Raw genomic sequence first — 14,890 nt, 5'->3', positions numbered from 1 at the left:
TTTGTTGTATCGGGAATCGGTATCGGGACCATATTAATGTGTAAAATAAAGAATTAAAATAAAAAATATTGATATACTCACCTCTCCGACGCAGCCTGGACATCACCGCTGGTAACCGGCAGCCTGCTTTGTTTAAAATGAGCGCGTTCAGTACCTTCCATGACGTCACGGCTTCTGATTGGTCGCGTGCCGCTCATGTGACCGCCACGCGACCATTCACAAGCTGTGACGTAATTCTCAGGTCCTAAATTCCTAATTCTAGGAATTTAGGACCTGAGAACTACGTCACGGCTTGTGATTGGTCGCGTGGCGGTCACATGGGCGGCCGCGACCAATCACAAGCCGTGACGTCATCTAAGGCCCTGAACGTGCTCATTCTTAAGAAGGAAGGCTGCCGGAAAGAAGCAGGGCGCGTCCGAGGGTGAGTATATACCTAATAGGAATATACTCACCCTCGGCTTCTTTCCGGCATCCTTCCTTCCTAAGAATGAGCGCGTTCAGGGCCTTAGATGACGTCACGGCTTGTGATTGGTCGCGGCCGCCCATGTGACCGCCACGCGACCAATTACAAGCCGTGACGTAATTCTCAGGTCCTAAATTCCTAGAATTAGGAATTTAGGACCTGAGAGATGACGCCACGGCTTCTGATTGGTCGCGTGGCGGTCACATGAGCGGCACGCGACCAATCAGAAGCCGTGACGTCATGGAAGGTACTGAACGCGCTCATTTTAAACAAAGCAGGCTGCCGGTTACCAGCGGTGATGTCCAGGCTGCGTCGGAGAGGTGAGTATATCAATATTTTTTATTTTAATTCTTTATTTTACACATTAATATGGATCCCAGGGCCTGAAGGAGAGTTTCCTCTCCTTCAGACCCTGGGAACCATCAGGGATACCTTCTGATACTTGAGTCCCATTGACTTGTATTGGTATCGGGTATCGGTATCGGATTAGATCCGATACTTTGCCGGTATCGGCCGATACTTTCCGATACCGATACTTTCAAGTATCGGACGGTATCGCTCAACACTAGTTATTATGATCCTTTCCTGAAGAAGGAGTCATATGCACTCCGAAACGCGTAGAGTAAACCACTGTTCAATGGTACATTTTGTCAGATTTGGATGAGCTGGCAGCGCGGATCATAACCCACAAATCTTCCTATGCAGTGATTTAGCTGCAGTCGCATGTCAACCGGTGAATCTGCGGCAGCCGGCACTATATGCTTGTGAATATTTTACATCAAATGAGCAGTTACATTACTGGCAAATCTTCTCTTAAATTGTTAGAGAAGACACTATCTGCACTTTTTCTTTCCTACAAGGTATATTACTCGCAACATAAGTTGACATGTTGCAGTCTGGAAAGACGCACCACATGTTTGTCTCCGCGGGTGATCTTCAGGCTCCGGTGCATGCATAGTGGACATGGGATTTTGTGAAATCCCATCCACTATGCTGTAACATTTGGATGCTGCAGGGTGGACGCTGTGGATGTTCGCAGCGTCCCACCTGCAGCATTTACTGACCGTGGGAACATACCCTTATTCTTCATCGTCACGTGTTGGATTTCTAGAAATCTGAGTGCAAAACATACAGCGCTTGGGAATATAATCTTTTAGCTTTTCTTCTTCTGTGTTTCTAGGCAGTGAGTATAGCAAGAATTCCATAAAATAAACTGGCAATTCTCAACGTTGTTTAATGCTTGGAGCTTTTAAAGCGAACCAGGATTTTGCTATGTAAACTATATACACTGTCGCTGTTAAACTGATTAAAATGATACCTGTGGTGAAAAAATTCATGTTGTGGTTGTTGTGTAATCAGTGTTAGAATTAATGATATTCCCGAGCTCCGGGGCGGGACTGTAGGCAGACATTTATCTTCCTGCTCTAAGCCCGAGAAACCAAGGAAAGTCCTGCCCACAGGCCGCCCCGAAGCACATCAAAGTTCTCTCTAGCTTTCCATGTAAGCGTTGTAGAGTATTTAACCTTCTCACTGGACTGTGGATTAAACTTTACACATTCTTCATCTGACAGCCGATCTGGTAAAGATCGTAGTCTTTCTCTCAGCCCTTGTACTTCACAAACAGAATGGAGTGATGTGAGCTGCTGGTTCCTGGAAGCTGTAGGAGTGGCTTTGCTATTATGCTTACGCACTGGATGATTTCTTATATGCTGAAAGCAGATGCTCTGATAACTGTTCTGTAGCTTTATAGAAGCTGTAGACTGACTTTACAGATGTTTCTGGCTATAGTCTTTTTTACTATGCTGACTGAATGACTAAGCTGAAAGTGTTGGGCATTGAGACACCATGTCCAGGCTGCCTCTTTCAACCATTACTCACACAAAGTGCTTGAACTCAACTGTAGGAGCCACGTATGAAGATTCCAGAAGAATGTATATTTTCTAGCTGAATTCTTGTAGATATGCACACATTCAGCAGGTAAAAAAGACTTTTCAGAAACAGGTCTGCAAACACATGGGTTCCTAAGATGGGATCCTGTCACTAGATTCATGCTGTCTGAACCACCGGTAGAGTTGATGAGAGCCGGACTACACAACCACAGACAGGTATGCCTGCCACAGCATTTTAGGGAAAACATTGAAAAGCCAACTGGGGACCATAGAGATAGACGTGACTAGACCTGTGCAAACTCTAGATAGCATCTCCCATTCCAATTGATTGACAAGTCTCTGTCATGTGTGATCTGTCAATCACCTGAAGTGGGATGGAGTGAAGCCAGAGGCCGTGCTGGACTGGTTTCTTCTCTCTCTATGTCCCTCATACAGTTATTCATTGACAGAATAGGATGTGATCCTAGTTGTTACTGGACCATGTCCATGCAAATCGTATAGTTGCTGTCACTCATGCTGTAAGTACCAGGGAATTGTGATAGTGTGCATTACGTACACTGTGTGTCACTATTCAGAAACTGATGTCTAATCGGAGGATTACTTTTGCTTTCATGCTACTTTCTTTTTGAAATGACCTGAATATAATCAGCAAAAGAGCTAAACAATGTGCTGGGGACATTAATAAGTAATAGTAATTAAATAACCAAAGAGACAGTTGTATGACATTTAGTAATATTTGTATTTCAGTCTATGAATCCATATAATATTGTATCAAAATATTTACAATTAGTGCAAAACCTACAAGTTTATTACATTCCACATGAAAGCAATAGTTCCATTATATAGGCAAAAAGTAGTAGTAGATTAGATACATGAACTCCAGTCTATTTAGGCACCAAGAAATGACAACGTCATAAATAGATTCTGACCACCGAAGAGAGCAATCCAGAAATGAGAGTAAAATGAGATGGCCCGAAACTAACAGAATCAAAAGCAAATTATATGGACACATTGGCCTGAACTGCACCTTTGTGGCTGCTCCATAGGCGTTAGTAAGGGTCTGACCCTTCTGCTGACGTGTCTGTCACAGTAAATCCTTGTATTCTCCATGTAATAGCAATTCTGGAATGTCTCTTCTGGGAACTCAGAACTGTGTCATTCCTCTACTCCTCCTCCTGGAAACATATAAAGAATTTGCAACTTACGGTTCCTCTAGGGCGTATCCCAACAGTGTGACATCGGCCAATCAGTGCTGACATTACCAGACTGAATGGTGTTTGAGAATTTATTTATACATTTTCAGGAGGAGAAACAGAAGAAATGCACGACGAAGAGGTGGAGAGAAAGATGCTAAAGAATGATTTATTATGGAACACAAGTATTTATTAGAACTGACAAGTCAGGACAATAGACAGGTCTGTTTTAATAGCAGGGCATACATATTCAGAAACACAAAGATGAAGATGTTTTTCATTATGGCCTCCCAAAAAAAAACAGTATAATGTGCTAGTTTAGTTTTTACATCTAAAACAGTGTACGCTTTCTTTTATACCCCATTGCCACTTCTTTTTGAGCCTCATCAGACTGTCTACAATAATTCCTTAGCAATTCTTTTTTCCCTTTATTATGTAACTATATATATTTATAGTCATATAATAACAAAGAAGTATATATTGTCATATGACATATATACAGGGTGGACCATTTATAAAGTGGTATCCAAAATGTGTGACTTCAAAATGTCCACCATGGTCACCACCCAACTTGAAAAGTTCCCACCTCCCATATACTAATATGCCACAGACAGTAAGTTGATATCACCAACCATTCCCATTTTATTTAGGTGTATCCATATAAATGGCCCACCCTGTATATTTATTTATTATTTTTATTTATTATTATAGTGCCATTCATTAAATGGCGCTTTGCATGTGAATATTCGGTATATTATATGACAGTTCATTCCTTTATTAAGCATTAATGATCATTTTAAAACAAATCTTAAATATAAAGATAAACTTTATTTTCGCATGATACTTTATTATATAAGACATCTTTGGGTGATACTCTATTACATAAGGAATCTTTGTGTAGATACAGTATATCCTCAAAAAGCAACAATACTTTTCTCCAAGTATATTTTAAGATGTATAATCACAGGTAAAAGTTTCTCTTAACTTTGAGGGTAGAACAGAGCTTCCCTTTGTAAACTTGTCTGATGTATGGGCCTCAGCGGCCCCAAATCTTTTATTTTTCCTTTTACCCAATAAAGCTATAAGGGTTTTTTTTTTTTTTTAATACTTTTGGGGTTTTGTACACAAAGATATTAAACAATAGAAAGGTAAAACAGAAAAAAAATAGCTTTTAATTGGCAAAAAGGAACATCCCCTTTTTGTCACAAATGCATTGGGCTGTTCTAGGCCTTATATTGAGAACCTGTAGTACCAAATTTTGACCACATGGTGTCCTCACAGCACAACCTAACATAAAATCTTGCACCTTAGATACAGTTTAAACTAGAAATAAATAATACAAGTCGGTTCGTTATTTGTGGGTCACACGTCATTGCCAATCTGGGCCAATTTCTTGTGATTTTAGCCATGATTACTTAAAATTTGTAAATTAAGAAAAATATATATTTGCAGCAATATTCTTAGAACTGATGGCTTCCCCATTGCCCCTTTTCCTTTAAATTGGGATAGTTATATTAAAACCATTGTGACTTTTTTTGTGTGATCTTCATAGACTATGCCCACAGTATATGCTCTCTTGCTTTTTGATGTCATTATGGAGCAGTCCTCATATTGGCAAATTGGGGGTTTCTGTTGAGATTGCGGTTCACAGGCTGTGGGGTACGTACAGACCAATAGGACAATTACTTCTTCCGCAGAACCATATAGAGGATGGCAAGTATAAAGCTGAGGCAGAAGCAGATCCATGCTAATATGAAGCAATATGCATGGTAAAATCCTGCGGTATATCCAAATCTCGCCGTGTAGATGGAAACTGCAATAAGAATGCAGATGACTGCAAAGAATAAAAGGAAAGATGGCTGTCAGACAACTGCAGTTATCTCACACGTCAACATTTTAATATTTGTAATATGTTTAGGAAATGTTTCTTTTTAATATCATTAAAATGGTCTGGATCTCTGGAACCATATGACAGAATGAAAACAATCAACTTAAAAAAACAAAACAACAAAAAAACAGAAAATTCGGGGAACATCAGAAATAAAGCAAGCAAAAAACTGTTCCCTCGGGACTTGGTGACAGGTCCTCTTTAAATGGGGCTGTTCCTTAATACCAGACACAGTCCATTAGCAGGTAGAGTCATTATTATGGGTTCAGAACAAGCAAACTTGTCAGCAAGTAACACCATGTGGTACATAAAGGGGATATCTAGGACTTTTAAATTTTTTTCCTATGGGTCTAATAACTTAAGTATAGGTAGTTGCTAACACAACCTGCCTGTTCTGTCATAGAACACTCCCGCCAGCGATTCTGCTGCGTCATCTGACCTCAGCACTTCTATTTCTGCTCTGTCTGCAGGGTATCACTGCCAACGTCATGGTGACTGATTGCTGGATCCCCGCAGTTAGGTAGTGGGGAGCCTGCCGTCAATCAGCATGACGTCAGCAGTGGCACCCTGTCGACAGAACACATGACGTCAAGCCTCAGAATCACCAGCAGGAGCGGTCTGTGACCACTCTGACCTGGCAGAGATTGGCGCCAGGCAGGAAGTTAGCAACAGCCTGACTTTACGTTCTTAGCCACAAAGGAAAAAAATACAAAAGCCCCTGATAACCTCTTTAAGTACCATGCTGTGTTACTTGTTGACACGTTTGCTTGTTCTCAGAAAGAAAATTATTATTCTACATGCTAATAGAGAACAAAATTCCCAAACAATCCCTTTAAGTGCTCGTTATTTGAAAGTTTATGCCTTTTAACCCACAGAAGTAATTATTATCAGTACTATAACTTTATCTTAAATTAATTAAAACAAAAATGAAGAAAATTCCTCTAAGTGGCCATTTTGTCCACTAAAAAGGTATGGTGGACACATTGAGTATTTGCAGCACATTTTTCTGCAGAGTGTTGGATGGAAAAATGCTGCATTTTTATGCTAATTTTTGATGAAAGAATTGACATGCTGCAGTTTTCAATAAATGCTTGGATGGTTCAAATTCCACAAGGATAAAATATCAGCAATCCCCTTCACTTGTTGGTACTGTAAAACAATACGTATCTTACCCTTTAAAAACATGGAAAAATGCTGCGTGTGATCAAGCCCAGAAAAGGGAATCAGTAAAGGGGCAGTGGATACAATGCTGTGTAGCTGCATATTAGTCACCCAACATCCTTAGCCTAGTAAAGCCCTGACCGGAGAGTACTCGTACTGGTGTTAAAGACGCAATCTGATGTTCATAAAATGACCATTTCCTACAGGTTTCATTAGTGCACACACAGACATGTGCAGTGTGAGTACTGGCTCCAAAACAGGGGTGCACGACCTTTCCTGGTCCCAGGGAAACATTGTCCAAGGGCGGCAATAAAACTGAAAAAGGCTGTTGGAGGTTTCTAGCATATCAAAAGTGTATGTCGGGAATGTCTAGGAGAAGCAGATGTCACTTCTAGGACTCCTACCTGGCTTGAGAATGGGTCCTCTTCTCCCCCAATTACTACTCTAGAGTCGAGGAGACCCTGTACACATGTATCTCTCCAGATTGAAGACTATGGGTGCGGTAGTACCTGGCTGCATTTCACCATTCCCATAGGAGGCCACCTCCATTCCCATATGCTAAATAGAGGTCAAGAGAGTCCCCTAGTTTCTTTATGTATGAGGGACTCAGATCTGGTTACACAGTGCTCTTTTCATGTTCATCCACCCCGGATCCTGAGTAGTGTGCTACTATTTTCCCCCCTGACATAAAAACTACTCTATACAGAAGCTTGGGGGCTGCACAAAATACACGGTGGGCCGCATGTGCACCCACCTGTAAAACAATGAAGGATTACATTGATTGTTACTCAGAATCATAGATTCAGCATGCATACTCACAGCAGACCAGCATCAAAGCTCCTGTAATGTAGAAACGGCATCCTTTTTCCATTGTGAAGAGCTGTGCGATGAATGACATCAGTGCAAAACAGCAGAAGATAATGGCCAGGATCATGAAAGCTTCCACTGCCCTCATAGAAGGTTCTGAAAGAGAGAAAGAAATAGAAGTGGGCGACTATGACACCAGTAGTGGCGCCGTGGCTTTACAGTTTGGGGGCTCAACCCATAAGACATTCATTGAGAAGTTGTAGAATATTAGCAGCTAATGTTATACCCTCGCGGGCAGGGTCCTCACTCCTACTGTACCAGTCGTGAGTCTCGTGACTTGTATTGTTTAAGATTATTGCAGTTGTTTTTATTATGTATACCCCTCCTCACATGTAAAGCGCCATGGAATAAATGGTGCTATAATAAATAATAATAATAATAATGATACCATTATTTTGTCCCATGTGAAATATTCTAATAATATTCTACCTGTGATATGTACCGAAGTGGAAATTACATTTTTGAATATATTTGACTAATAGATATTTTTGAGGTAAAAAATTGAATACAAAAGTTTATCATTGCAATATGTGTGATACAGTAATATAGCCGGCTAGCCACAACTTTTCTCCTGTACAACTCTGTTGACTGGCATGACTGCTGAAGTCATGCTGATTGACAGCTGGCTCCCCACTGCCTAACTGTGGGGAGCCAACCGTCAATCAGCATGACGTCAGCCGTCACGTCCCATCTACAAAACAGCCCAGAAGAGCGGCTCTATCAATGTGAAGCAGCTGAATCTCCAGCGGGACAATCTGTGACCGCTCTGAGCTGACGCCACGTAGTTAACAACTACCTGTGTGCCTGTCAGTTCTGAGGCCCACAGTACAAAAATAAAATAGTCCAGGATAACTCTTTTAACAACAAGTGCCACTCCCAGAAAGTATTCAGAGAATTCTTCTGTCATTTAGTGGTGCCACAATGAAATGAACATATTTTTAATAATTAAAAGCAACTTACGTTGATCAGCACTAATTTGGCCAAATATACTTGTACAAGTCCCACTCTGGCAGTACAGCCATATACCCTGTGACGTTATCCCGGTGCTTTCTTTTAGCCAAACCTGAAACACAGTAATCACGATGAGTGAAAGTCTCTGCACATTCTGGAGTGTCTACACATTATTTATAAGAAACATTATAAGTTTGGGCAGTAAATACAGAAATGTATCCATAGACAGTATCCATTCAAACATACTATTCAATAGTATAGCAAGCAATACATTTACTTTTATTGTTTTCATACATACATTGGAAATGGTGGCCACAAAGAGCATGATAGTGACGGCAATGTGAACCACAAACACGGCAGCTAGGATGACCAACATCTTGGTTTTCTGGTTTTCTAGCAGACCCTAGAAAAGAGCAGGACAGTACAAATGATTAGACTTACAAAAAGGTCCGAACTCTGTATATTGTCATGTAAACCACTGTCCTACATAGTAATATTCAGCAGAAAGATGTATTGAAGAAGACACTAATGACTGTGCTAAACCACCACCGCATTGGCCATGGGTTACGAGGGCGCTGCTTTTTTTATTTGCATCATTGTTAACAAATGCGAGTATAACTTAGAAGCTGTAATAAAGGAATTTGTTCGTTATTTTGAAATATTGGACTATAGCAATTGTAAAATATACAAAATACCTGAAAGCTAGTAAAGAACAATTAATAATAAAAGCTTTTAGACACAGAATGATAATATATGAACAATATGCTTTGTGGAGTATCGAAGTAGAGCACAACCGCTTTTTTCCTTTGGTGCTTTTGATAACACTGCAAATTTTTATAACATTATTAATATATTAATAACATACTTCCACTTGTGATGATCCTGTTACATAAATATCCCTTTATCATTAAGTATACTAATCATTTAAGATACAGTATTAGGGCCCATGCAGAGGTCCATGGATCTTGGAAGAAACACCTGATCCTTACAACCTCAAGCTGCTGTCAGAAGCATGTGGCTGTGGCTTTCTCTCCTCTCTGCCCTCAAAGCACTTGAACACTCAGCTGTATCTAGGATTCATCATTATGGGGGACATTAGAGAGGTAAATGTTGGCCAAAATACGCCTACAGAAGACCAACAAGACCAGAAAGCCTACTAGTAAGACAAGGGAATGGGCAGAGGAAGGACGGACAGGAGAAGTCGCAGGAATTCTTCAGAGCCCTGAAGTGTTTCATTCCATCTACTATATAATTGTCTAAGGGTCACTTCTGTCTGTCCTTCTGTCTGTCTGTCACGGATATTCATTGGTCACGGCCTCTGTCTGTCATGGAAATCCAAGTTGCTGATTGGTCGCGGCAAAACAGCCACGACCAATCAGCAACGGGCACAGTCCGGCGGCAAAATGGCCGCTCCTTCCTCCCTGCAGTCAGTGCCCATTCCATAATCCCCTCCAGTCAGCCCTCACACAGGGTTAATGGCAGCGTTAACGGACCGCATTATGCCGCGGTGTAACGCACTCCATTAACGCAGCTATTAACCCTGTGTGACCAACTTTTTACTATTGATGCTGCCTATGCAGCATCAATAGTAAAAAGATCTAATGTTACAAATAATAATAATAATAAAAAGGTTATTCTCACCATCCGACGGACGCTGTCCTCGGCAGTGCAAGCGGCAGGTTCCGGTCCAAGGATGCTATGTGAGAAGGACCTGCCATGACGTCACGGTCATGTGACCGAAACGTCATCACAGGTCCTGCGCTCATACCAACCCTGGGACCGGAAGCTGCCGCGTGCACCGCACACAGGCGCCAGGACATCAAGGGGCCTTCGGAAGGTGAGTATATGTTTATTTTTTATCTTAAGTTTTTTTTAACCACGCATATAGTGGCCACATTGCTATATACTACATGGACCGTGTTACATACTGTGTGGGCTCTGTTATATACTACAATATACTACATGGCTATGTTATATACTACGTGGCTCTGCTATATACTACGTCACTGACCAATATACTACATAGATGTGCAATACACTATGTAGCTGTGCAATACACTACGTGACTGTGCTATATACCACGTGGCTGTGCAATATACTACGTGGCTCTGCTATATGCTATGTGGCTATGTTATATACTACGTGGCTCTGCTATATACTACGTGGCTGACCCATATACTACATACCTGTGCAATACACTATGTAGCTGTGTTATATACTACATAGCTCTGCTATATACTACGTACGCTGTGTTACATACTATGTAGCTCTGTTATATACTATGTAGCTATGTTATATACTATGTCGGTTGTGTTATATACTACGTCACTGTGCAATATAGTACGTAGCCTGTGCTATATATTACCTACATATTCTAGAATACCCGATACGTTAGAATCGGGCCACCATCTAGTAGATAAATAAAACTAGTAAAGAAAATATAAAAACTGAAATATCATATGAATGTTAGCTTAAAGTATGGAAGTCAGAGGTGCAAAGTGCTAGACATAAGTAAACCAAGGGTAACATAAAGTCTTAGCACATATTGACAGGTGAAGATGGAATCCAGGGTGAGATCTAGATGGCTCATTAAAAACCGGAACTTGCAACCTCAAGGAGTGCCCCTATGGGCGAGGTAGTATCACTTCATCACTGGTATGTGTGATTTACAGACCCACCTCCTACACTGACAGTGTACTTATTCATGTGACTCAATCTATGGTTTCTTCACATCGAAGCCAGGCCCTAGTAGGATTTTATACAAAGTGATTTGTCCAACAGCTAACACAAGGTATAGGAAACTGGGTGTGGAGACAAGGGCAAGTCAAAGCACTGTGAGACTGAAAACGTCCACTTGTACTGTATATTCCTCCCAGTTTTCTATAGAATATATTATATGTCTGAGATTACTCTAATCAGACTCTTAATGTTTAGGATAATTTATCTGCACAGAATGAAGGAAAACACTAATAAACTCAGTGATTATATTGGTGCATATGGGTCTTCTTCATAGGGATAGATAATTTCTTATCTTTAGTGAACCCCGTTTGATGGACAAAGGGTTTATCTTGAAATTTTTGTTCTAGTTCATCCCAAAGGTGTTCGATGGGAAGTCAGGGCTATGTGCTGCCAGTCAATTTCTTCCACACCAAACTCAACCAGCAAAGCCTTTATGTACTTTGCTTTGTGCATTAATACACAGTCATACTGGTTAAGCTGAAGCATTAACTGAAGCATTTCCAACCACTGGAACTAACGAGCCTAAAGGGTCTAGATCTGGGCTCCCTCAACCTGTGGATTGGGAGCCACATGTGGCTCATGGTCCTTGATGTGTTGCTTGGGACTGTCACGTTACTACATTAGCACCAAATTTAGCAAACAGCTATGAAGAGCAGGTTTCCAGTTGGTGAGTTTTGTGAGTAGACCCTTGGTATAGGATGATTCTTTAAGGAGGATCTTGAAGCTGGATGCTATAGTGGGAGGAGAGCTTGATGCAAGTATAAGGTAGACAAGGTGGGATCCTCTAGATCTAGGTATACTTCCTTGGTGTGATTTCTATGGGGGAGCTTTGGCTGTCATTACATCGTTAATGGGGGCTCTCAGCAGATTGTAGCTCTAAAAGTAACAAAGGATGAATCCCTGAAAAACAATCCTATACCACATTAATAGCTGTCCCAATGCAGTCTGGTATGTAAGGTTCTCCTGGCATTTGCATACCCATCCTACAGGTGCCACTGCCAGATGGAGAAGCATGATTTTCACACCACAGAACACGTCTCCACTTAAGGGCTCAGTAGATGTTGTTCCTAAACGCTTTTACTTTTTGATAATATAACTTAAAGTCAGTTGTGGAATATTTAGGAGAGAAGAAATGTCATGAACTAATTTGTTACGATGCTGTCCTCCTATTACAGCACCTCGCATAAGTTCAGTGACATCTTTAGAACGACTCCATCTGTCACAAATATTTCTAAAGGCAGATGGCCTGGCGAGAGGCAGGATTTTATCCAGTTGTGGCAATGGGACTGGATGAAAAACCCAATACTTCTGTCCATAAAATGTAAAACATGTCTGGCCTACAGAGCAGCAAATACAGACATCAGCGGGGGACCTGGTAACACTCTATATAGGGCTTTGGTAGATAGGTAAGATGAGTATTGCATTTTTGCTACTTTAGAGCTCTTTTTTCGTTTATCCTTTACATTTAGGTGGACAAAGACAACTCTTTCTGAAGCGTTGATGCATCAGACGTCAATCTGAGTTTCTACAACAAACAGTTCACAATAAAGCTATTCATTAAACCACAATAGTTTGATGAGTAAATAGATTTATCCCATTATAGCTCTAAGTATGGTTTATTGGAGAATATAAACACTTGATCCAAGGCCAAGTCAAACACTCATCTTGGGTCTTCCTGTGCATTGAAAAAGTAAATGTGTGGCAATCTCACTGTTTGTTATACCCAGGTTTGCTGTTTGCTGATAAACAAATAGTGGCATTTTCAACTATCGGCAAAGCAGAGATCGAAAAATATCGTAATGTGTTTATAACCTACAAAAATAAAAATAATGTTTATATTATTGTGGCGTAGAAAAGGGGTGAAAGATCAATTATCAGCTTTAAAGCATGTAATGCGGAAAGTTCACATTGCTGCTTTTTTTATTGTTTAGCTGCTACATTTTCTGCACCGGGGTGAAGCTGTGACAACCTCCCATAACAACCGTTCTTCATAACAAAAAACAAACATACAGTCAGTGCATGAGCAAAAGGATCTGATAAAGAGCCATTCAGAATTTACATAAAAAAGGATCATTATACCCTCATGAAAATCGTGCTGTTTTTGTGAAAATGTCACATTTATTTGGAGCTGGGCTCTATTTTAGCAAGACGTAATGAAGTTTTTACAAGGGGTTGAGTTGTTCTTCATGCCACACCTCAGCCTGAATCGGTTCTGGGTCATGGCCAGTAGTTTCTGCAATAACTTGCCAAAGGGTGTGGACTGGCACGTAGCAAAAAGTGGAGAATATTATAGATGTAAGAAAAGAATAATTTGTTCATGTTATTGATATAATATTTGACACATTAAGTGACATGAGGAAAAAAATAATTGCACAGCCTACAACATGAAATATGTTGTGATTTCCGTTCTTGAACTCCCTCCTGTGGTCATGAATGATACTTCGGCGAGTTCTGTCCGTGGACTCCCTCTGGTGGCTGTGAGTGGAACTGCTGGTTCTGAGGTTGCTTCCTCAGCTGCCCTCGTTTGCGGCTGGGTTGGCTTCTCTATTTAACTCCACTCAGATCGTTACTCCATGCCAGCTGTCAATGTATCTGCACTGGTTCAGATCTCTCTCGGATCTTTCTGATGACCTGTCTACTCCAGCAGAAGCTAAGTCCCTGCTAGTTCATTTGATGTTCATTGTGTACTGAATATATTTCTTAGTACTTGCTAGGTTCTAGTCCAGCTTGCTAACATGATATTGCCTTGCTAGCTGGAAGCTCTGGGTTGAAGAGTGGCACCTCCGCACCGTGAGTCGGTGCGGGGGTCTTTTTGCACACTCTGTGTGGCTTTTTGTAGTTTTTTGTGCTGACCACATAGATCTCTTTCCTATCCTCAGTCTATCTAGTAAGTCTGGCCTCCTTTGCTGAAACCTGTTTCATCCCTGTGTTTGTGACTTTCCTCTTAACTCACAGTTAATATATGTGGGGGGCTGCCTTTACCTTTGGGGAATTTTCTCTGAGGCAAGGTAAGGCTTATTTTCCTATCTTTAGGGGTAGTTAGCTCTTAGGCTGTGAAGAGGCGTCTAGGGAGAGTTAGGTACGCTCCACAGCTATTTCTAGTGTGTGTGTTATAGGATTAAGGCCCCGTCTCACATAGCGAGATCGCTAGCGAGATCGCTGCTGAGTCACAAGTTTTGTGACGCAACAGCGACCTCCATAGCGATCTCGCTATGTGTGACACGTACCAGTGATCAGGCCCCTGCTGCGAGATCGCTGGTCGTGTCAGAATGGCCTGGACCTTTTTTTGGTCGTTGAGGCCCCGCTGACATCGCTGAATCGGTGTGTGTGACACCGATCCAGCGATGTCTTCACTGGTAACCAGTGTAAACATCGGGTTACTAAGCGCAGGGCCGCGCTTAGTAACCCGATGTTTACCCTGGTTACCAAAAAAAACAAACAGTACATACTCGCCTTTCGGTGTCCCTTGCCGTCTGCTTCCTGCTCTCACTGACTCCCGGCCGTACAGTGAGAAGTGAGAGCACAGCAGTGACGTCACCGCTGCGCTCTGCTCTCACTGTACGGCCGGATCTCAGTCAGAGCAGGAAGCAGACGGCAAGGGACCTGGACACCGAAAGGCGAGTATGTAGTGTTTGTTTTTTTTGGTAACCAGGGTAAACATCGGGTTACTAAGCGCGGCCCTGCGCTTAGTAACCCGATGTTTACCCTGGTTACCCGGGTGCTGCAGGGGGACTTCGGC

The 14,890-nt window shown here is 41.5% G+C and overlaps 1 protein-coding gene across 1 annotated transcript in view; it reads right to left on the bottom strand.

Annotated features, from left to right (window-relative positions):
• Positions 1-3,067: 3,067 nt before the first annotated feature.
• EMP1 (epithelial membrane protein 1) overlaps positions 3,068-14,890 on the bottom strand; it is a 29,348-nt gene continuing 17,525 nt past the window's right edge. The window contains exons 2-5 of the mRNA XM_077276714.1: positions 8,711-8,815; positions 8,422-8,524; positions 7,414-7,557; positions 3,068-5,379 (exon numbers count right to left, since the gene is read on the bottom strand). Coding sequence (XP_077132829.1) covers positions 5,228-5,379; positions 7,414-7,557; positions 8,422-8,524; positions 8,711-8,788 — 477 coding nt within the window. The 5' untranslated portion in view covers positions 8,789-8,815 and the 3' untranslated portion in view covers positions 3,068-5,227. The remainder of the gene's footprint in view (positions 5,380-7,413; positions 7,558-8,421; positions 8,525-8,710; positions 8,816-14,890) is intronic.

This window comes from Ranitomeya variabilis, chromosome 8, assembly GCF_051348905.1.
Source record: "Ranitomeya variabilis isolate aRanVar5 chromosome 8, aRanVar5.hap1, whole genome shotgun sequence".
In the NCBI taxonomy this organism is placed as follows: Eukaryota; Metazoa; Chordata; class Amphibia; order Anura; family Dendrobatidae; genus Ranitomeya; species Ranitomeya variabilis.
Note: the sequence above shows the minus strand (reverse complement) of the source record. Positions and strands in the feature narration are given on the sequence as shown.